Here is a 24630-nt window from a genome sequence, read left to right on the forward strand (position 1 = left end):
TCTTCATTCTGATTTCTCATTACAGATGAAGATTTGGCCCAAAGTCCATATGCAATTAAATTGCTTCAAGAGTCAAATATACAATGTACACCTACAGTATAAGCTCTCCACTTGTTTCTGTTTTCAGGCATGAACAGAAAAAACATTTATACCAGCATAATGGTATAAAAAAGTAATGGAGAGATTATGTAGATCCTTAAAACACAGTAACTCTGCCCAACCCAGTGGAGGATTCTCTATGAAAGAATCAGGGTAAAACTACTGGTTATAACTTATTCTAGTTTAAGTTTTGTCTGTCCACAACAACCTTTCGGTGGCTGTTTGCTAAATGAAAATATGTTATCTCCTCCTACTTAGTGGTGAGGCCTAGTAGTATCTGCCTATACTACTGGGTGAATTAACCTAGGATAGATGCATATCTTTTAATGAATATATCTTCAAACCACCCCATGTGGTAGGGAAGTACTGCTATACCCACTTAACAGATGCAGAACTGAGGCAGCAGATGGAAAACTGAGGCAGGTCCAGATTCTCAAAGGTATTTGGTTAGCTAACTCCCATTGATGTCAGGCTGATTTCACTAGTCCAATTTGGGCCAAACAGGCTTGGACTTAGAAAAAGCAATGACCTGCCAGAAACGTGGACACGCAACATTTATACTAATGCCCATCCTGCTTCCTTCTCAAGGATGTTATCCATGATTCATGTCTGCTCTTCACTACCATATTAGGTAGTCAGGGAAGTTGGATATGACAACATCTATACCTCCATAACACTTCGTTAGAAGGTGACATGCACACTCCTTCCTGTCAGACCAGCAATGGACAAAAGACAATGTATAACTGATGACCCATGATCTGTGACCACATGGATGCAGGACAGATCTGAAAAAGAGCCAGGATAGGGAGATGCAACAGGCCAAATATATTCTCCCACAGTGGAAATCCCAGGGGCTAGGTAAATGCTTTGTAATGTGGAGTGGGACTGCTACATCCCTAGTAAATTTTTCAAGCATGTTCTAAGCAGCGTAACTAAGTCCCCCTCTAATCTGTAATAGCACTGCAAACTGTGGTCACTAATACCAACTGGCAGAATAGTTGTGTGCTAGAGCTAGAAAAGAATTAATTGTCCCTAATCTATGGGTTATCCAAATAAGGCTTCTTCATTCTGGTTTCGCATTATAGATGAAGATTTGCCGTGTAACTGAAGTCTCCAGGTGTCTCCCTGCCCTGTCTCCCCACTCCCAAACACACACACTCTGGAGTTATTCTGCATCATTGCCTGGAAAGCAGGCATGAACATGTCCTATTCTTTTTCTACAAAAGATCATTTTCAGGAAAAGTCAAACCCCTGTACAGACAGGCTAAGCAACAACATCACTAATGCAACCTTCATGACTGCATAAAGATCGTATACATTTGCCCCATGTATTTAAGGTGGCATAAGCACTTAAGCCATTGCTAGTCCTTAAAATGGGAAGAAGGACATAAGCCGCTTTAAGCCCTTCTGGTAGCATAAGCACTTAAGCTGCTTTCAGTTCCTAAGGCTAAACAGAACCTATTACCATGCACTGAGACGCATGTATTCACACACTGTCACATGGCTGCGTGGAAGCTCGGACAATCTAGCTTCCTACTTCTGAACGTATTTATTATTGAATTATAGTCTCCATAGTTGTGCTGGGCACTTCCCAGATGACTCAAAAACAGTGCCTGGATAAGTGTTCGGCAGGTGTAAATTGACAAAGCTCCACTAAGCCAATGAAAGTATGTCAGTCTCCACAGCTGAGCACTTGTCCACAAAAGAGGCCATGCTCCAAACAACTTCCAGCTGAAAAGACTGATCTTGTCATCTTCACTGAAACTGAATATTCCAAAAATCATCCCAAGTAAAACCAACTGAACCTTGAATGTGTTGTGGTGATACGATAATTTTTTAGTCATTTCAGGCCTGTAATCACATTGATAAATATCCTCTTTTACTGTAATCTTCATTCTGGTGGTTGAGCTAGCTATCAGACTTGATGACATTTCTGTCACTCAAGCTCAAAGTACAATTTTCAAAGTTTGTTAATTATCAGTGATTCAAAAGAATAGTAGGGATGAACTCCTAAATGAAGATATACCTAATTCCAATGATCAGATCTTTTTTTTTTTAATTGTTTAGAGGAGAAAAAAATGTGGAGGGTTTTAACAATGGAAAAAACCAGATGTTCATAAATCAAAGAGATCAAATCACTAAGTTAGGAAAGCTTCATTCAGAAAAAATGGTTCTTTGGAAAGTTAGTTAGCAGCACATACCAACCAGAAGGTATAAATTAAACCACTTTCTAGGTTTAATATATGAACACTATATAGAGGTTCTGAAGAAGACATGTCACTTTAAAATATGAACTAAACAGCACTGAGTGCACTGTATCCATTAGGCACATTAGTGACTCTTCAGAGCAAGAAAAAAGTGCACTCAGCTGGAATTCTGGTTAAAGTCAAGTGCTAGCTCCACTTTTTCTTACTCCTGTTGTTAATGTAACGTGCTCAGAGGCCCATCTCAATTCCTTGAGGAAGACTGGAAAAACGGGCAAGAGCAGCCTGTGGAAGAAAGGAAGTAGGGGGATCAAAATTCGAAGGCCAAGTAAACTAAGAATTAATGACAGGTTATAAACAAATAAGCAGGCCCACATCTATGTATAGAAAAGGACCATTTGCACTGGGGCACAGGGGGAAAGGCAAACTAGTAGGGAGTTCAGACAAAGGCAGTGAGTGATGGCAGTAGAATGAAAGAGTCCCGGGAGCTGATGGGTGATAGGACGAGCAAAAGATGGAAAACAGCAATGGAAAGAATAGGGAATGGGATAAACCAGACAATTAGAAAATAAGTTAGAAGGAAGAAAGAGCCAGGGAACAAATACGGAGCAGCCAAGAAGGTACCATAGGAAAGGAACTCACTCAGGAGGGGTCCGTGTGGGCAGCCACATTCTCTACATCAGTGGTCTCCAAAGTGGGGTGTGTGCACCCCAGGGGGTGCGCAAGATGATCCATTGGGGTGCAGGAAGAAAATATTAGAACTTCTATTTATATAGATAGGGGTTCGCGATCAAAAAAGTTTGGAGACCACTGCTCTACATGGTAAGACCAGGGAGGAAAAAAGAAAAATAGGAACTCTTACACAACAAGGCAGCTTTTATCTCCACCAAACTCTATTAGGAGGGGAACTCATGTAAACTGAAATGGGCTGCTTAATGTGAGCACTTTAGCACAATTAAGAACATAAAATGATTGCATAAAAATTGGAGTTTGCCCCTATCAGATAAGGCATGCATTTTAGAAGCCTCTTGTCTTCCAAATAAACCCTTGTTTTCATTGTTAAATAATATTTATACTTGCCTCCAGACAAATGACCTGGAAAATGTGCTGGCAGTTACCGACTCAATATTTTCCCCATATTAAAGCAAGATAACAATTTAAACATTCAAGGTGCCAGCACGCAGAGAGATAGGCAGGCAGTGAGATTTTTTTTTTCCTTTCTTGAAATTAAGCACTTTTTTGGCCTAGAAACCTATCTATCTGGAGTACAGACCCACACATAACTAGAAGCCATTATTTATGAGACTGTGATACACCATAATGAGATCCACAGTCATCATGGGAAGGTGGTTTGAGACGCCATATTAAGACAGAATAAGTTTTTGCAAGAAGAATGGGATAGATTAGTTAGTTCACTTTTTGTGGTCTTGTTCGTTCTTTGAAGAAATAAGAGGGAAACTGAGCTCTCCATTAGGAGGAAATTTTAAGTAGTGGGCTAATGAAGAAAAAAACCAATATGGCTCCTGTCTAACAACTTATACCTATACTCTGCAGGTGTATTTATGCTACATAAAATAAAGAAATAAGGATGAAAAATCTAATATAATTACCTGATTTTAATTTTTTACTTTAATATTTTCAAATGCTTCATTTTATTTATTTTTATGCATCTTCATACTCCATGTTCAGTTTTACTTTTGTTTAAATTAGTATAATGTGCGGTTTTGTAGTATGCTTCTACTGATAAGCAAACATCATGTAACTATATCTAATTTTATTGTTAAATCTATTATATCACTTTAGTGAAAGCTGTAAATAAACTACTACTACTAGAATACACCCTGCCATATCCCAGGTCAACCACCTACAACAGCTGCCACCTGGCTCTAAGGGAAGTAAATACTGATCTTAGTCTTTGGGAAGCAGCAGTCTAGAGACATGAGTTAGTCCTGCATTATTGAGACTGAGCTTTCAGTTCAAGTTAAAAAAAGAAAAACCCATTTAAATTGACGACTGTGGCCACAATTTCCCCTTCCCCCATTGACGCATATCCTATTTGGGGCTTGTTGGTTGTCAATGGCAGCCCAATGCCAGCTGTGCTTGAATGGCATTTATGTTATCTTGTGGCTGATGTGTCTTAGTTGTAAATGCCATGTTGGATTCTTCATCGCTCTGTATTAACAAGCCTTTTATAAGTATGCAAATCAAAAGTGCTTTCTATAGGCTAATTTATATGAAGGGGTGTTTCCCCCATTCAAAATTTCAAGCTTTCCTTTTTGTTTATTATCAATACATTGTGTCATTGTCTTTGTTGCCCATCAATAGGTTAAACATACCCAACTTGTATGTTTAAATGCTGAAGACAGAGAATTCCCCAAGGATACGTCAAGTGTTGGCTCCTGTACAAAGAAAATACTGTATTTTGCTCTGAAGAGCTTTCTGTGGCAATTTAAGCACAGTGAGACAGACACAATATCCTGGAGAGAGGAAAACCGGCCTTATTACATTCCTGACCCAGGAGAAGGGATCTGCCCTTAGGACATAAAGGGAATCAGTGGGGGTGGTGGTGGTGAGAGAGGGGGAGAAAGAAAAGTTAGCTAATCCTGAAAGTCAAGACAGCAGTACATTATGCTGTGTGGCCTTTCTTTTCATCTCTTGTTCTACAGTACATAACTGATACAACATTGAAGAGGCAAACACCTTTTCCTGTTCAGCCTGAAGAGGTATTCCATGAGGCTGTATTTTGGCTTCTGTGTTTTCATGTGGACATGGAGATACCTTGGGAAGTGGGGATGGAGAGGAATGTGATATTATAAGGATTCCTTCCCAGTAAAATCACATCTTGTTCCTGTTTCATTTAATAAAAAAATCTATTCCCATTATCTAATATGCCAAGCCAGCTAACAGCTCTGTAAAGGTGATTTTCCCCAGTTCGTTCTTGGTTTCCTGTGTAAGTCCATGTAGCTATGAAGCAATGGGCAAAAACCCATACTTTCAGTCTTAATACAGAAAAGTTTACTGAATGAGATTCTTCCCTATCAGCAGCACCATGGTTGCGGAGGTTAATTGCTTTACTTTTATAGCTGTATAAAATGCTTTAATAGGCTCTGAGTTTTGTTTCTCTTCTGAAGTTCCTTCACATGACATAACCTAAAACTAAAGTGCCATCTCTCAGGGAAGAGGCTTACATTCCTGTATTATTAACTGGGAGGTTAACAGAGGAAAGCTGGAATCTTAAAGAGGTCAGGCTTTAGGCTTTCTTTTCTTTTCTTTTTATGGAAAGAATTTTACACTAGAAGTGGCTGTGATAATTGAACCTTGCCAATCCCCTTCATGCTGAAGTGTTATGCTACACGTAGTGCTTAAGTTCGTGTGGGTTGTCTGTATTTCCATATTTCATGACTTCTGCCCCTATTCCCCTCTCCGTCTAAAGCTGTGAATCTTCCAGGCACATTGCCAAGCCTCTCTATTTGAGGAGGTACTGGGAGAGGGGTGAAGTTGTTGCAGTGATTTCTGTCTAACAGGATTTCTGTCTAGTAGGAAAGCACAATCTGGATGTTTAAGCCAGGGCTGTTCAACTTCTAAGTCACTGGGGGCTGCACCAATGGAGGATACACCATGTGGGCTGTACCAGTCGAAGCCATAGGTCCCCCACCAGGCCGCGTAGGTACCCCACCACTGCACAAGACATATGGGCAGCCCAGCTCACCCTCAGCCTCCTGGCTGCAGTCCCTCCCAGCACCATGGGCTGTGCCATACTACCCTACCCTGGTTTAAGCTATAGTGGGCACTTAACAGCTATACTGGGCACCTGAGCAGTCTGACAGTCCCAGCTTAAGTTAGACTGGGCACCTGACTGGTGAGCAAGTGATGTGTGTGGAAACAAACCTGCAGCATTGATCTATAATTTTCAAAACTACTTAACTGACTTAGGAACCCCAATCCAAATTTCAAGATATGTGTTAACATAATGCTGTGCCTGGAAAAATAAGTCCTGCAACTTAACAGAGCTAACTAGCTAAGGTGGCTAAACTGCTTCTGATCCTGGATGCAACATTTTCAGAAATAGCTTGGTGCACCTCCATAGGGCACTGCCCTGCATTATATAAAACTATCTTTGAAAACCTAAATTTCATTGATTTTTCAGTGAGACTTAAAACAAAACCTAGATTCACAAGGGTTTTTTACACCTTGTGATTCTGGCCCTGAGTGACTAAATCAATTTAAAAAATGAATCTTGGGTGGCCTTGAAAAATATTTTTAACTTTGCATCTCCCAAGTTCTTTATTTTAAATATCAAAACCACCAAGCGTTTGCAATGATCTCTCTTTGCTGTGTAGTTCATGTGATAAATAAAGAATAATTCATCAGTTGGGAATGCAATTGATGGTGGCCTGCGATATAGCCCTGTATTATAGCTTAGGCTTGGTGAGCTGGATCTGGACACAAAGACACACTCCACTTGTATTAAGTTTTGTTTAGTCCTTAAAGGCTCCTTGTGTGCTGTAGCACAGGGAGGGTGAGGCCTGCAAGGAAGAGTGACAGAGCTGCAGTGGCCTTGGGACTGCCACACTGGAACAGCACTGTTCATGCTACGTGAGCTGCTGTACACTTGAGGAAGGATTTCCCTTCATGCACAGGCTCTGCACTACCTAGAGATCACAGTTCTGCTCTCAGTTGCACAGGCACAGCTCTGACTGAAGCTATTAAAAATATAGTTATGTAACAAGAGTACAATTGTTCTCGTAGTTTGCTGGCAGAGAGGGTGAGCAACTATTACCAGCAAATCAGTATGAATGAGATCATCTTAGACTGTTGCCCAGGCAATACACAGCTTAGCTGATTTTGAATCACTGATTATGGAGAGATATAGTATCACCTGAGCCTCAGCTCTAGGATTCCCTATGTCTGGGGATTAAAATGGTTTTAGTGTGCAAGTGCTGTAGTATTTCCAGGAAGCCCACGTTATAACTCATTAAACATCCTAATAGGCAGTATCCGATGCGAACAATAGCTGACTTCCTTGTGTGTAATAATGAACTCACATAAAGCTGTGTTAATGAAAACATACGTGAAAAACAGGGCTTACCAACCCCATCCCCCCACCCACATGCCTAAACAGCTGCAGATGTTAGTGAAAGACTTTGAAAAGTGTTTATTCAATTTCTAGCTTTCTTCATTGGCAAAAAATGTCATGGAGTTCTGCCCTGTACAGGGGGATAGTAAAAGAATAACAAACAGCATTTCAATAAGGTATTTCATTTTATTTGTAAACACCTTGAAGGATGAAAATACCAGCCTGCTTTTGTAAAAACATGCCATCACATGAAAGGTAGACTACCTAAATACTTTAGATATTTTCCCACGTGGCTGCAGTAGAGATGACAAAAGTCTGTAGACCTTCCTGCTACCATAACTCATCTGACTTCAAGGAAAGTCAGGTCTATACTGTTTATATTAAAACCGAAATTAACTTTCCCTGCTAGTGTTCACCTCTAATAAGCTCTAGGCATAGATTGTACCCAAGATGTTCCTGTGATTTGCTCAATTGCTGTGGATCCTAACAGACCCCAGTGAAGCACTGAGGTTGTAGGCAGCTGCTGCTGTCTTAGTGCATCTTGGTTTCAAACCAAAATAAAAGTAATAACATCTTGTGGCCTTTAAAATAATGTACATTCACAAGAAAATTAAATAAGCAAATTTCTAATTTTTACAATCCACAATGCAGATTGAAATGGTGCTGCCCAGAAACAAACTCACAATAGTAAAGATGTAGGGGGCTGGGTTGGAGGGGCCAAAGACATTAATATATAAAGCTATAATGTGTTCCATAAATTGCGTAGCTTTAATGACAAAAATCTGTTAGCATTTCCATTGCAGTTCAATGCAAGGGTTTTAGAAATAAACCACAAGCGGGTCAATACCAACAGGTTCTTTGAGTTAAAATGTAACTGTATATTCCAGCAGCTTTATATCATTTTATATTAGCAGAGACAAACCACTTAATCCCAGGAGCCAATTTCTAAATGTAAGAAGTACTGTAGCATGATGGGACAAGGGGCTGCTATAGAGCAGATTCTGAAAAATTCCAAGCTACTAGACTAGTACAATTGAACAACTATCTACACACAGGATTTAGCAAAATACCTGAGCTCCCATAAACATTTTGTCTTGTTTTATTTAAAATCTTATGGTCATAATTCAGAAAATAAGATAGCAAATGAAAATGTGGGACATTAAAACAGACCTGCTATTTAGGCTATGATAAATGTATGACTGTAAACACTGAGAATGCATTCAGTACTTGCCAACTGATACACAATTCCTTTAGTTCAGCAGTTTAGACTTAGACCAGATTCTTTAAAGCCATGCATTTTTCTACAGCTTTTAATAGTTTATTAATGATTACTGCACTGTTAACAGCGATCCCCTTAACATGAAACAAAAGGTGTTGCTCAGCAGGACTTTCCTATATAAATCAATCAATATGCCTTTCATTTTTTAAAGAGAATCCTCCTAAACATACTGTAGGAACATGTTCAAAATCTATATAGTGAAAAAACTCATGCATCTGTGACACTAGTCCACTAAACAGCAGCAATTATGTCTATAAAACTCTTTACAGATTATGTTTAAAAACTGGGTTAAATTAGGAGATGGGTACTGATCCATGGTTTGCCCATGATCAGGATGCTTACAGCCTTAATAAAGCTCCAAAGAAGCTAGATATCCCAAAAGTATGGAGAAGTGGTAACATATTAGGGAATGATTAGCAGATAATATATATGTTAAAACTTGTCTCATGACATAGAAATACCTGGTGATTTAGAGAGAATCTATTGTAATATCTATAGGTAATAAAAGGAACACAGTTTTATCTTCAATGATGCCATCCATGACTGACCAGAATAAGACATCCCGGGCTCTCCTGTTACACTTCTGAAAACTCAGATGGGTATTTCCTGACTGCAAGCTGACACAGCCACCTTTGTGCACTCTCATCATGTGCAGCAATTTTATCTCTCTTATCTGATAAGACATTTATGCATTAGTATGCCTGGGCTTTTTCTACTGACCATCCATCCAAAATTATTCTTTAAAACTTTTGCTAAGTTAGATCATCTTTTGAGCCTGTCATATGATGTGGGACAGAGTTACTAAGGTTATGATCCTACAGTATGCCAGAAGTCAGTATTCACTGAGTCTTGTAACTACTCTGAAATCCACTACCCCACCCAGCAAACATCAAACATCCTCATTAACTCTAGAAAAAGTTGAGCCACATTAAAACTTCATACTATTTCTTTCCATGACCCAGCCCCCAAAATACTGTGTTGACATGTCATAAGTTTTGTCCAATGTTATTTTCAAAAGCACTATGGTAACATCACTAACATGCTGATGATGCTCACTGGGTGAAATCCTGGCCACTCTGAAATGAATGGGAGTTTTGACATTGAATTCACTGAGGTCTGGAATCATCAACCCCCTTGTTGATGATTTCCATCTCCACTGACTTCTACCAGCAATGAATCTGGTGGAAAGAGAAGAAAAGTCTACACTAAGAGGGCATGCAAGAGAGAGCAGGGAGGTTTGCGGCAGCACTGCTTCCACCTAACACAGAATTGCCACTGATATCTTGGCTCCACGGGTGAGAAACAATAATTTGTGGGCCTGGTATGCCCTGAAGGCAAAAGATTGACACCCCCTTTCCTAGTGTATGGCAGAAACTGGGTCTGAGATGAAGCCTGGCTAGGCTAGCTTAGGTTCCATCCAGGCACTGTGGCTGTGGTATCTGTTGGAAGTGGAAAGCATTCAGAGGAATTGATAGAATAGAAGTAGTTGCCTTCGGCATGCTGAGGTGGTACACAATTTAGGGTGCATCTACTCTTGTTAGTTTTCAGGAATACCTTCTTTGATCTATTGCTAGACAAAAGATTGCATTTTCCTTCCTTTTAGATGTAGACCAAACTGCAGTCACTCTTGTCTCAAAAGCCAAAGTTAGGCTAAGGCACCAAGCTTAATCTGCATTGTGGATTGTAAAAAGGAAGGCTAGTCAGAAGCATCAGCATATTTTCTTATTCTCCAGTCTTTACATTAGCCATTCATTGACTTCGGGGTGAAATTTAAGGTGCTGCTGGTAACTATATATAAAACCCTAAGCAGTCTAGGATTGAGTTACCTCCAAGATTCCCCATTTCCCTGAGTGCTGCTATGGTACTGAAGCTATGGTACTGAATTTGGCAAGACTATGATAGTAGTCACTCCCAGGAAGAAATCTGCAGGAGCTACCTGAAAGGTATTCTCAGTGACCGGCCTGCAGCTTTGCAATTTTCCCTCCTCCAAAAATCATCAGAGCCTGAGCCTGGCGCCTTTGGAATGTGATGTAAAACATAGTTCTTTGTTCAGGGGTTTTACTAACTGTAAGTGTTGGAATCCCCTTGGCAATTAATTTCCTGGCTGGTAATCCCCTGGCTCTGATCCATTCGGACAAAGTGGTTATGTTGCAGGGAGGTGTGTGTCTAAGAATGCAGGGCATATGCTCTCTATTTGAAATAAATCCTGCACTCTCTTGACTTAAACTAGTGACTGTGCTTGAGAAATGTTCTAATTACCTGAAATAATTGAGTAACCTCAACAGTCCTTCTCAAATTGAGTTTCAGAAATATAGGAAATAGTGTACACACTGCAGTATAGTTATCTAGGCAGCCCTGGCAACATTCACAATGTTTGGAATTTAAACAAAAAGTTATCTAAAGGGTATCCCAACACATGCCATATAGATGTAGTGTGATAATCTGAAGTAATAACATTAAAACACATCTCCAACATACTGTTCATTTCCCTTATTTTAAGGAAAAAATGCACCTTTAACTGGTCATGTTCTATGACCTTACAGCTTAATTGCAAAACTCTACAATTATCTCTACCTGGTGCTGAGTTCCTGTAACTCACATAAAGGGTGCCTACAGATGTGGTGCCCACTCTAAGGCATGGCGGTTTACACAAAGCACCATGAGTTGTCTGTTGGGTCAGGGGGGCTTGACCCAACAGGCCACCCCTTCCCCACTGCTAGCCTGGCAGGATTATTGGGGGAGCTGAGCTGGGCCCATGAGGCAAAGGGACTCCATTCCACCCTGCACACCCTCCCTGCTCTGGATAAGCAAAGCCAATCTGGCAGCTGCTGCTGCTGCTAAAATGCCCAGGCAGGGGGGTGATGGTAGGGAGCCATGGACCTGTCCCCCAGCTCCCACCAGTATCCCAGCCAAGGTACCTGGGGGGCCATGAGGCGGGGGGGAGAGGGGGCTTCTTGATGGCAGCAGCAGCTGCTGGATCAGTTTTGCCTGGCCAGAGCTGGGGGGTGGGGAGGGGTGGGAGTGGAATGAAGCCCCTTCATTATGTGGACCTGGCGCAGCTCCCCCCAGTACCCCAGCCCTCAGCTGCTTGCTGCTCCCTCCCCCTCCCCACTGACAGCCCCTGGGTGGTGCACACTGGTGCTCGCCTGGCCCCACAAATCATGAAAAATTATCCCTGGAGGGAACGCAAGTTCCCTAAAGTGCTCTGTTTTAGAGTTCCTTTCTCTAACTTGATGAAGGTTAATTTTTTGCACAATTGCGCATTTTAAAAGTGCTCTGCAGCCATGCACGTGTGTTATGTCACAGCTGTAATGTGCTTTCAGGGGCCCAATCACATGAAAAATGTAACTCGTGTAAGTGCCCAAAGAAGATGAGCTATGGCTGACTCTCTCTCGCAGCCAGATCAGGTGCAACTGATCAGCTCTGACAGAAATACAAGTTTAAGGTTTAAGAACTTCTGAGGCAGTAGAAGTAGGGGTAAAGAAATTATGTGGGGAGAAACTCTACAAGCAATCAGGCTCAGGAAGGTCTTTCAACTTCTGTGTTTGGTCAGTATTTAAATAAGCCATAAAAGCAAACCACGGGAGAATGAAAGATGGTACTATTCCCATCATACAGGGCCATCCTGGGGAGGGGGGCAGATTGGGACGGCTGCCCCGAGCCCCACGCTTTGGGGGGCCCTGTGGAGCTGGGCGGAGTGGCTGCAGAGACTCTGTGCTGCCACTGGCTTCACATCTGGCCTCTTGGCACCCCCACTGCCGAATCTGCCACCTCCGGCTGCTTGGCACCCTCTGCCACCAAATCTGCCGCTGGATTCCTCGTATCTGGGGGTGGGGTCCCGCACAAGCTTATTTGCCCTGGGCCCTGCACCCTGCTCAGGTCGCCTCTGCCATCGTATATGTGCTTTTAGATGATACGTGTATCATCTGCTAATTTAACTTATCCTAAACTTTAAATGCCTTAATAAAAACAAGCAGGAAACTTCTGAACTAAAGCAACATGGAATACTACACCTTAATTCAGTCACTGTCCCTCCATGACACAAAAGAGGGGGAAGAGCTCAGGACCTATTTGTGCCCTTCCCCTTCATCAGATACAATCCTACCATGGGGCTGAAGTGGCATGAAAGGCTTATGCTCCTTGATATTTGGATTAACTATATCATCTACAGTAATTAAAATAACTAACAAGGACACAGTAAATCAAATGGAAATACAAGTATTCGAAGGATTCCTATTCGTTTGGCCTGATCCTGCTCTCACTGAAATGTATGTCAAAACTTCCACCGCACTGAACAGTGCTAGATCAAGCTCACTGTTGGAGGAGAAAAACCATTGTGGGTAAGTTGCTAACTAGAAGGGAGGGATGGCCCTCACTGAGCTCCTTCACCACTTTCTTCCAGCTGAAAATTTAGTATTTTTCTACCTGCCGCTGGGCTGCTGCTGTTCTTTCTTTTAGTGCCTTCTTGACACATGTAGGAGAGGATAAAAGCCTAATGAGTGCGAATGTCAGCACAATATAAATTACTGCAAGGGAAAACTTGATGCATGGCTTGGGAGCTGAAAGAGGAATGTCCACCATTGTTTGTGATTATGGATCACATCACAATCTAATAGCAATTTTTATTTAATCAATAATTTCCATGCTGAACAGACAGCCCTGTTACAGAGAATCGACAAGCAGGTACTGATAGCGACAAGACTTGTTATTAATCTTTACCCTGCCAACTTATCAGCCCAACTACTGTAAAAAGCACCACCAAGATGGATTTAGAAGCAGGTTTTCTTTCTTCCTTTTTTTGCTCCCTGGCCCCTCTGCCTTCCTCCTCTTTGCAGGTACATAATGTTTCATACACTTGAGACACTAAGTTTATTTGAAAACCTGGGGCTTGAATTACACAAAAAGGCAATTCATATTAAGCAATTTCACAAATCAGTGGGACCTAGACCAGTGCTCAGTGTTAGCCATTATAGGCTAATAAATCATACTTTCTCTTTGAGATGTCAATCGCCAAAGTGCTTTGTAAAAATGTTGGCATCTGTAATTCAGCAAAGCCTTTTCATCTTGAAATAAGATGCTCCAGACTGATAACAAGAATAATCCTCTCTTGATCAAAAAAAAAATCTGCATTTTACCAATTAAAGCTCCTGCCAGAAGCCAAACGGAGCAGCACTGAGACTCCACTGAAGTTTATCTCTGCTAAACACAAGGAGGAATACAGTTAGAGCTTTGTTTCATTTTCAGCTTGACTACTTTATCTCGCTCTAAGAACTGCAGCATCTCAGCCTCACGATGCACGTAAGAATGGTATGGGCAGACCTCATACCTGCAGCCACCAGAGCTTCCCACTCCTGACAAAAACGCCACCCATTCATTTTATAGATTAGACACCCGACACCTTGAAGAAAAGTCACACCAGCAGAAAAGTTCCGGAGGTAAAAAAATGGATTTGCTCAACCCTGATAAAAGGATCAGCTGAGTATTTCTATTAAGAGGTTATACAAACAAAGGGCACAGAAAAATTGAAACTTTAGAGAAAGGCAAAATCTCTAAGCTATCTGCAATTCTGAATTTGAGCACATGCATGCCTTGTGTACCCACAAGGTCCATGTTTGCACACACAACACTGCCATTTCTATGCACAAGCAAAAAAAGCATATGATAATTTGACCTACACCCATAAATACAAGATTTTCCAAGTGCAATGGGTACATCCACACAAACCACTCGGAAATAATTCAGGGGCCATGCTGTGGCACTCATAGCAAAGATTTTGAAGACAGCACATACTGCACTGTAGAACATGTCCTGTCCCTTTAACCTGCACCCAACCAATGTAAGAGGCAAAATACAGAAAAATACTCTATGTCCCCTGGAGAATATAGTATGTAATGCCAGAAAACAGAGAACTTAGCTAAGGGCACCCTACACTACTGGTGACACTGAACTACGCTAAACTGCAGCTTTCTGTGCATTACTGCAGGGTACCTACTTAGCAGTAGCATGGCCACACAGTCAACATACAGAGCATAAACCTCAGTCCTGTACAGAGAGATAACATATTAGGGGCCCCAGAATTTAAACTGGTACCTAAGCTAAGGGCCAGTGCAGGGATTGGCAACCTACAGCCCACAGGCCATATATGGATTACTAAGAGGTCCAATCTGGCCCACAAAGTCTGGAATCGATGATACGGCACCACTGCCCATCCCCTCTCCAATGCCCATCCCCTCTCCATTGCAGAGCCTGCTGCTTTGCTGCATCTATGGTTAACCATGCTGCAGAGGGGTTGCTCTTGGGAGGCAGACACTTGAGGTCTGTGGTGCAGGGCTGGTTCACTTTAAGTCATCAAAAGGTTGCAGATCCTTGGCAACCAGTGCCAATCTGCTATCCCAAGCTCAGATATAAGGAAGGATAGCAAAATGGGTTTGCAATTCTCTCCCCAACACTCTACCAACAGAGCTTCCATACACTATGGTTGAGGAGTCCAAAGCTCAGCCCAGTGCTTTTATCTCATAGTTGTCTAAGCACTGGTTTATTCAACCCATATGTTCTTCTCCAGGAATTCCCCACACAGCAAATTAAAATTAGAAATCACCTACCCAGTGCAACTACACCAGGAAGAATTCACTAGTCAGCTGCACATTGCTATCAACCAGCCATAAACAGGCAAAATGAAACTCACTTCCATTAGGGTCCCCTATCAACTTTTGTACTCAAAAGCACAGACCAGGCTCAAGCCCTCTGCTCAGTATTATACCTGGCCCTTCTCCTCTGCAGGTCTACTATTTAAACTGCATTTCAGCCTCTCTATCCCTTCAGTGAAACCAGTGCAGTAAGGATAGCTCCTGCAGCTAAAATGAACAGCGGGAGCAGGTTAACAACAGGCTTTACTAATGCTAAGTGAGAAATACTAATTATACAGGAATTAAAATAAAATGTGATTACATTTCTCTGTCTAAATACCTTTTAATTCCTCACAGATTACAATGGATTTTATTTTTTTAAATATCTCTCTAAGAAAAACATACTATTTCATTTTTATTTTGTGGCTCATTTAAAGCAATGTTTGACAACAACATGTGATGGCTACTGCTTACATGCCCTGAGTAGAAGGCCACTCACTTAATTCAAAGTCCACTTGCACCAGTAGGAATCTTTCCATTAAATCAGGCCCAATGTGATCAAGAAATCTACCCAACGTACCTGTACTTTAAATATTGTTGGGTTGCAGAAAAGCATGAACATTGCAAATACCTGGCCTGCCTGCAGAGTGGAGCAAAGATATGTTTTTGAAGGTGGACAGGAGGGTGCTAGGCCCCCAGGGCTACTGGCGCTGTATGTTGCACATGGAAAACAGCTGTGCTGCAGCCATTAAGTTCATCTGGAGTGAGTTAACCTTAAAAGCAACAGCACTGACACAGTTACTTTTGACGGGGGTTAGAGGTCCAGGATGCAATTTACTAGCATATTTTTTTAACAAAACATTCTTTATTATTCTATACTCTATAACTGTATAAAGGAATAGAAATATAATGTAGAAAAACATAAAACTGGATAATATACATAATCACACACACACACAGAGCCTTTAGGGCAGGGATCTGCTTCTGGCCCTTCATAAAGTACGTAAGGCACAGTTGGTGTTATAAATAACACCCAATCACAGCTAAATGAACAAATTACAGAAAGTTAACAGAGACTGGGGATTTACCCCACATCAGCTACACCATAGTGACTCTCTGTGCCTATTATTAAACTGCGGGAAGTGGAAGCTGACTTGCAGCAATCGAGCCCAGGAACACTGTGGGCTAAGCTGTCCTGGTTTAGCTTTCACTTACCACATGTGAGAGCAGGCACAAGAACAATTATTGCGCAGCAACTGGTAAGTGCCTGCTCTGTTAACTCACTGTCATCTGTGTGTTTGTCCTTACCCTCAAAGCTGTAGGTTTGGCAGCCTGTTCCATATGACCCTGCACAGTAAGGGGTTGTTTTAGCTGTAATTAGGTTTTTAACAAACAACATGTGTGTGGGGGAGCAGTGGTAGAGGAAGGTTTCAAATCTTAGAGATTAATATTCACCCAAGATGCTGTATATGGATGCCCCTCCCCCCCACTATCACTCCCAGACAGCTAAACAATGCACAATTCACAAAGATGATGTGTCACTTGTCACAGCTAAGAAACTCTTGTAAACCAATTCCCCTCTCCTCCGCCACTGAGATCCTGGAATAGACTGGACTCATGATATTGAAAAAAGGATATCTCTTATAAGCAGATTAATTCCCGAAATTTGAAAAATATACTTGGTCCAGACCCAAGAGAGTTAAAGACCTTAGCTTAGATATAAGACTCTCCCTCTCTCCCAAAGTAAAAAAGATGGGGTATTTCACATTTTAACTTATTCTTCAGTTGTTTAAATGTAAATGAAACATTTGTGAGCTGCTCAGAACAAGGGTGTCATTTAACACATGTTTTTACATTGCCAAATACAGGTCTCTGACTTACTTGAGCCCTCTAGGTGCTGATGCAATATAACTATATAAAATAATAAAAATTCATTGAAAACAGTCCTCTCAAACAGAAAGAGTATATTAAATGCACATGAAAATTGGATGTATAATTAAAGCTTTTTGGATAATTAAGTCCCTCTGTTCAGGGGGCCTTGCCTTGTATCAGGAATAATAGCAAACAGTGTCAGTGCAGAAATAAGAAATACATGGTGAAGTAGAGGATTGCACATATTTAGAAGGGGTTGAATTTATTAATATGCCTGGAACAAGATGCAGACACTACTACACCGAGGTAAGTGGCACCGAAACACTCTGCCCAGGTAATCCAAGGGGCTTTGATTTTTTGGGTGCCCATCTTGCCTTAATTTAAAAGGGGCCTGTATTGAGAGGTCCGGGGCTTAGTGCTTCTTGAAAATCAAGGGTCCTTTTAAAGCATCTTGGGTTGTAGGTGTATAGACAGGAGAACCCATAATCACTGGCTACTCTAGTAGGTCTAAGTGTCCCCTCCTGTTGTTCTTAGGCAGATCTGCATGGATGTTAGGCCATTGCCTAAAGGACTTCAACCCTTACCCCTGTGTGGTGAGGGTGAAGGGCAACCCTCTAAATCAAAGGAAGAATATTCAGGAAGCCTGGCAAATGGAATTCAATATATTCTTACTGAAGTAACATATTGTGAACTGACCTTTCTAAATACTGAGGGCTTGTCTGTGGTTGGCTCTTGTGTGTATATGCAAGGTCAAGGGGGAAAACCAAAAAGCCTCCCTGCTACCTCAATACAAGCATCACTTACAACAGCAGGCTCCATGGGCAGCTAGGGCATCCCCATATACTTTGTGGGACAGTCTTTAAAATATCCAGAAATACCTCTGAAAAGTAAAATGCTGAATCGGTGAAGTCACTCTGAGCTTAAGGCTTTTTGATCTCTTGTAATCTCACATAAAAATGTTAAGAGGATTTTATTGCTATATGATTAAGGGAAAAATGGTAACAAAAATAGGGCTACGGTTCTTCAAGCACATCTATTTGTGTTTTCAAATAAAAAAGTAATTATCATCAAGGCTGCACAGCAAGGGGGAAGGAGAAAAAGGCAGTGTTGCATTTTTCTGATTGCCATTGTATTAATATTTAACAATAACTTCAGTCGTTCCCTTTTAGGATAATTTTCTTAAACAAACTTTTATCTTTAGCGCCAAACCCTTTTGCAACATTTTGTTCTTCAAGTTTAACTGATTTCTGGGAAATAAAGACAAACTGCAACAAAAAGCAGATTTAGAAAAATATACAGTATCTTATTAGCTTCTGGGCGTTCGAGTAAATTTATCACATATTTAAAACAAACTCAAGCTCAGCTAAGCCCAATTATAATATCTCACTGGGCAGAGAAATTAATTAAACAGCTGAATGATAGAGATCCCAGCAGCAAATGGAAGCTCTAAAATAAATAAGATCCCTTTTTCAGAGGAATGGTAAGCAAAATATATAACGCACATGTTCAAGCAGCAATGCAAGAAAGTAATCTTTTCAGGAGTGCCATGTACTCTGAATAAGACTACCTGGCAGGCGAGCACAGAACTGGCCCTTAATACTGCTCTCTAACTTTGTGATTTGCTAATGTGAAACACATGCATTCCTTTTGCACCAAGTTCAAATAACCCTAGCATTCCAGCAGTGTAGCTCAGCGACTGAACCAGAACAAGGGCAGAACTTGTCAGGATTTAAGAGCTTTCAGCAAAGCCCTTCAATTGCAGTCGGCACCCTATTCCATAGAAGGATATCAATTATAGATAGTGACTTGCTTTAGCAGGGCAGTCGGTACTGTCAGACACTAGATAGACAACCATGAAGAATCATGAATCTTTCTATTAACTGTAAGAGAGGGGGGGAAAAAAAGGATGGATAGGTGCTATAAATAAGGCAGAGCGTCTGAATGGTTTAACACCTTGCCTTTTGGTGTATGTATCATGAAAATTTAACCATGTTGAGTTCGAAGTGGCACATATCACTTGAAATAAGAACCACCACTGAAATCATTACAGTGTCATATCCTTTGGGAGGGAAGGGGGTTCTGGAACAATTCCTTTGTGTACATTTTCAGTTATTAATTCATAGCAAGTAAATCTCTGTTTATAAATTCAGTATAAAAACACCATTTGTTTCTATCCGATCCTGCTTTCCCTGAGCACCCACAATTTATGCTAATGTCAGCAGGATATTATGAAGCCTAAGCATTGCTGGAATACACTATCAAATACTCATTAACGTGCCCAAGATACAGTTTTGTGTTGTGAAACCGTCTTATATATCCACTATGTTTCTTTACATGCAACATACATGCCTTTCCATGTGTATCACCTACTTTTACCTAGATAAAGCATGTGCATGTACACATAGAAGAGGTCTGGCTCGCCTATTTATTCCTTACTTCAGTGTAAATCAGGAGCTAACAACAGTGGAGCCAACTATACTTGTGTGACATCAGCATCAGAGATTTACACAGAAAAACACAGGTATATATGTACTATACACATACATATGTGGTGATGGTATCTACAGGATAAAATAAATCACCAGCAATTGTTCCTATCCTCTTCCCACTGATCTTATATAGCAAGCCTTCTAGCAACTTAACGATATGGTAAAGAAGCATATTTTTATATCTCTTAAACATCAGAGGTTCCTCCCCACCGACATTAGCCTGTAGTACACATGGATAATATTCAGTCCTGTGCCAGTCACATGTTTATAGTTCAGACTAATCTTGCCAACCTGCAGAGCCTCACACTGTTGAAAAAGGGAAATTTTCAGCTTTCTCTTGGAACTTAACACTTCTTAATTAGGTCCATTCTGTGATATTCAACCTCATTATAATGCATGGAAAACATTTTTAGGTCATATTTGAAGATACTAAAATGTTATATTTTTCCTCCCTTTGCCCATCCTGACACTTCAGAAGTTGCTTTAGGGTACTAGGGCAGCCCAGGTTTATAGGTGAAAGGATACTAAAAATAGTTTCAATTGTTAATTGTGAAGTCATCTTGCTTTTGGTAAAACATATAGTAAACGCAGAGTAGATGATGAAGCAGTGTAAGAAGAAGGTTTTGTTTGCACTTGTTTGAGAAGACCTATGTAACTCACTCATGTCTATATCAGCTGCGAGTCCTGTGGCCATCACAAACTCAAGCTGATAAAAGGATTTCTGCTTCTACTGTTTATACAGCATCTGGAATAACAGGCTCCCAGTCCTGATTGGGTTAAGTTTGCAGCTGCTACTGCAACACAACGATTACATAACAATTAACATAATTGTGTCACAGAATCGGACAGACTCTCTTTGCACAATATGCACATCCTACAGAAGTTGTGTGTATACACTTATATGCACGTGTGTGATCACACTACACAGGGTAAAAAACTCAATTCATGTAGCTCTACTGAAGTCAATGGACCTACACCATTGTACATCTGGTCAGGTCTAGTCAATAGTATTTATTAACACCAATAAAAATTAATGGTACAGGGGAGATTTTTCAAAGGCCCAGGCAGTACTCTTTTGAGAGTCTGTTCCAGAGAGATGTCTGCCCAATTGCCAATTGCAGGTAATTATTACTTTTTACTTTGAAGAAATGTCTGGTAGGATAAAATCAGGACCACTGTGCTGGGCACTATACATACATTTACTTATACACTCAGTAGGAGGCAGTGTCCAACCAGGGGCCAACAATCACAAGCACACAAATTGTGAGAGAGGATACACAGAGAGAGAAGGCAACATCTTTCTAAGGAATTTAAGTGACTCATTACCTCTGAAAATCTCGTTGGAAGCTACTTGCCCGAAGTCACACACTATAGATCAATACCAGGGTAGGGAAATAATTCTCAGGCCAGTGCCCCATTCATTGGACCATGCTGGCTCTCACAGATCCTGTGTATAACATTTCTGACCATGCTATGGAGAGTTGCCCTGAAATCAAACCCTGCCCACTTAATCTGTCTGTGCACACTGTTTGTAGCTGTATGCAACTGTTGTTTGGTCCAGACTTGCTCTCAGGCTTGGGACTGCCTATCTTGGCTGTAGGTAGTGCAGACATGGCCATGGTTTGGATTTATACTCCTTTAAAATGGCAGGTGTTAGCATGAGGATTTCCTTTGTTTTGAGAGTCCCCATTCAGAATGGGGGCTTTACTGTTCTTCACACAAACATATATGGATAAAGCCTTTGTCATGGAGAATTATTTCCCTTTATAATGCTCTGAAGTCCCACTCCAGATGCTGTCATCGTTCTAAAATATAGGTAATATGCTATTTCCATGTCATTCTTGCTGCTAACTCTTACCAGCAAAATCACTCCCTCTACAGATCATAACGGGAACAAGAAAACAATAAATTCCTCCATTTTTAAAAAGACACAGTACCGCCAACTTAATTAACTTATAACTGCAATGCATTTGCTATGAATTACTAGCCAACAGCTGCAAAGGAGTCCAATTAAATTTTATGTTGGAAAATGTAAAATTTCCTTTTTCTTCTCCATTATCTGAGGCCTATTTAATTTGGATTTGTATTTTATTTCTATTGCGTTGGTGTAAAAGATTAGTCACCATTTGGAATGTTTTGCAGACATCCTAATACCTCAAGCTTGCACTTACTAATATTCACATAATATGCAGATTGTGCAGTGCTTCAGAACCTGATTGAAGTTACTGGGGGCCCTGGTGTGGGTGGAACAGTTTTCAATCAATCAGTCGCAGGAGTCAAGCTTACTTTTCTAAAGGCTTTCAAGTCTTTATGGCTTCTGTTCCAAAGGTTGCTATTTATAAAAAACATCACCTCATTCAGGGAAGCTCTGCTCAAAACTTATGCACATGCTCTATGAAAAATCAGGTTATACTTGAGTAACAAAATAGAAATCCACTACAATTAAAAGAGATTCATTTTTAAATTACTCAGCATGTTCTCACCTGTGACAGCAGTACCTTTTCCACTGTTATTTTTTATTCATTGCTTCTTGACGGACAATTTCTAGCGTCATACCCCTCATATCTTCAGCCGCTGTGAATTGGCATTACTCCACTGAATTCAACTAGGCTGCATCAATTTATACCAGCTGAGGATTTGGTCTTTGGCAGTCTAGAATGGGGAGTGTCAAACTCACCTGGGGCTCTGGGCTGGCTCCTTGTGGGCCACATGCAGCCCAAGGTATGAGAGCTGTTGCAGTGGCCATTACAATGGCATGAGATCCCATGGCAATGGGGACAATGACAAGTCAAGTTTCAGTGGCAGCCAGAGTGGGGACAGCAAGGGCCCAGCAGCAGGACTGTGGAATCTGGTGGCTACAAGCCAAGATCGCCACTGATGGTAATGCTCTACAGGGCCAAAGGGCTTAACTTTCAGTGCCCTTCGGTAACCCGGTGAGCTAGATAGAGTGGCTCCTTGGGTCTAACTGGTACACGGGTTATACGTTCGTTTGACACTCCTTCTCTAAAATGTACTTTAAAAACCTGAAAGAACTGATAGTTATGGACACGCTGCTGTAATGCAGTGGGCTCAATAATGCAATGAGTCATGCAGAATATACAGTAGCCCATTCACTGGTTTTCAGGAAACATCAATGTTTCTATTCCCCTTTTCTGTTCATCTATTAAGGACTGCACATGCTTGCAGACATGAAAATGAACCCAAAAATCAACACGTTACTTTAAACCCCATGTGCCCCTGAGCTGAGCCCTGCACATACCCAGAAGAGGCATCGTGTTATTTGGACTCAGCTTTCCCAATGTCTGTATAGACCAGGCACTTTAGTGGGCTTTTTTTGGTATTTTTATCTGACAGCTGATTGAATCAGCTTTAGATAAAAGCACCAAAAAGCCCTGCTGAAGTGCCCAATCTATACAGATGCTGCAGAACCAGGTTGAAGTAACATGCTGCTGCTTTTGGTAAAGAAAGTTTTTTTTTCCACATTTATCAGCACCCTGTCTCTCTTTGCACAGTCAGTGCACACCAGAGTATATCTTGAAAAGATTCACAATCAAATTAGTTGGATTACTTGTTTAAACCATGGGATCCCAAACTGTGGTATGCATCTCTGGCGGGTAAACAAGAAAAATTGTGTTATGGCAGATTTCATTTTCATTATAATAATAACTGGAGTTTAAGGGATTCAAATATAAAATGTATGCTGGTAAGAGTACATGGGCAGCTGGTAAATGTGGAAGGGGGTATGCAATAATAAAAAGTATGGGAGCCTTTAGTCTAAATACGTTGGTTAACTAAGGAGGCAAAATCACCACAGTTGCCATTGCCTGGGAACAGGAGAAGGTGTCCTTGCTAAGAGGAACTGTTTAGTTTAGGACACAAAATTTTAGCCAACCATACTATGAAGTAGTAAACATGCAATTGTCGTGAAGGGTGGGGGAGGATACTGACTTAACTTCTTGACTGTAATGAATAGGACTCAGAGGTTAGCCTTAATTCAAGGGATGGCAGTAACACAGCCTACACATATCCAACAAAGTAATCCACCTTACTTCACACACAAGAGTAAATTGATATATAAAATAAACTACAAATCCTTAGAGAAGGGGAAGAATTTCCCCTGCTCCCCTTTCTATTGTTACAGTCCCTTTTGGGAAAAAAAATCAAACTTGGCTAAAGGTTAATAATAATTCATGTCCAGCTTACTATTACTCAATAACTATCAAAGTCTCTAACTCAAATAGTGTTTTCTGGCTTACAGGATCAGAGCCATTACACTCTCTATTGAAGACTTTATTGAATTTTACACTAAGCTTTAGCTGACTGAACAGGTCAAGCACTGTGGCTCAGAGTTTTCTTTATTCTCAGAAACTCATAAACCCCTCTCCAGTTTGCAATGCTGTTAGCTAAGAAACTTGACTCAGCACAGGGTCAGAGAACCTGACCCCCATGAAAAAGGTCACATAGTTTTAAAACCCAGTTCCTGAATACCATTAACTTACATGCACTAGCTGTTCCTGTGTGTCAAACTCTTGTGAACAACCTTCCCAGTGGCAGTTTGTCTCATAGACCACTTCGGGCTCCTGCTTGCTTTCATCCTTGTCCCCTTCCTCCTTTACTAAAGTCATTCCTTCTGGTTGTTCCTGAAGAGAAAAAGAATAACAGAAGTGAGCAGAAGAGAGAGGAAACCCTTATAAAGAGGAGGAAGAAAGGTGAATTACTTTAGTATTAAACAACAGGTACTGGGGGAAAAGGCTTAATGTGGATTATTTTACTTTTGATTCAGATAAAACAGAGAATCCCCCAATCAGGCCTTGGTTACTAACCAAGGAAACAGGATATTTTTTTAAGACCTAGATGCTTCCCTTTGATAATACTATTTTTGAATAGTGTTGTATGATATGAATTGATAGGGAAACAGGGAAAAAATGGGATAGGAAGATCAGGTTCAGAAGAATAATTTGAATCTGCTGGTGTTGTGTGTCAC

General features: G+C 40.9%; 1 protein-coding gene across 8 annotated transcripts in view; it reads right to left on the bottom strand.

The window, feature by feature from the left end:
- The window catches only part of GLI3 (GLI family zinc finger 3), a 255063-nt gene that overhangs the window by 19379 nt on the left and 211054 nt on the right, over positions 1-24630 (bottom strand). For all 8 annotated transcript variants that reach the window (XM_019539113.1, XM_019539080.1, XM_019539103.1 and 5 more), the window contains one exon: positions 24146-24286. In XM_019539113.1, coding sequence (XP_019394658.1) covers positions 24146-24286 — 141 coding nt within the window. The remainder of the gene's footprint in view (positions 1-24145; positions 24287-24630) is intronic.

The sequence above is a fragment of the Crocodylus porosus genome, unplaced genomic scaffold (assembly GCF_001723895.1).
Source record: "Crocodylus porosus isolate Cpor-Errol unplaced genomic scaffold, CroPor_comp1, whole genome shotgun sequence".
NCBI classification, from domain to species: domain Eukaryota; kingdom Metazoa; phylum Chordata; order Crocodylia; family Crocodylidae; genus Crocodylus; species Crocodylus porosus.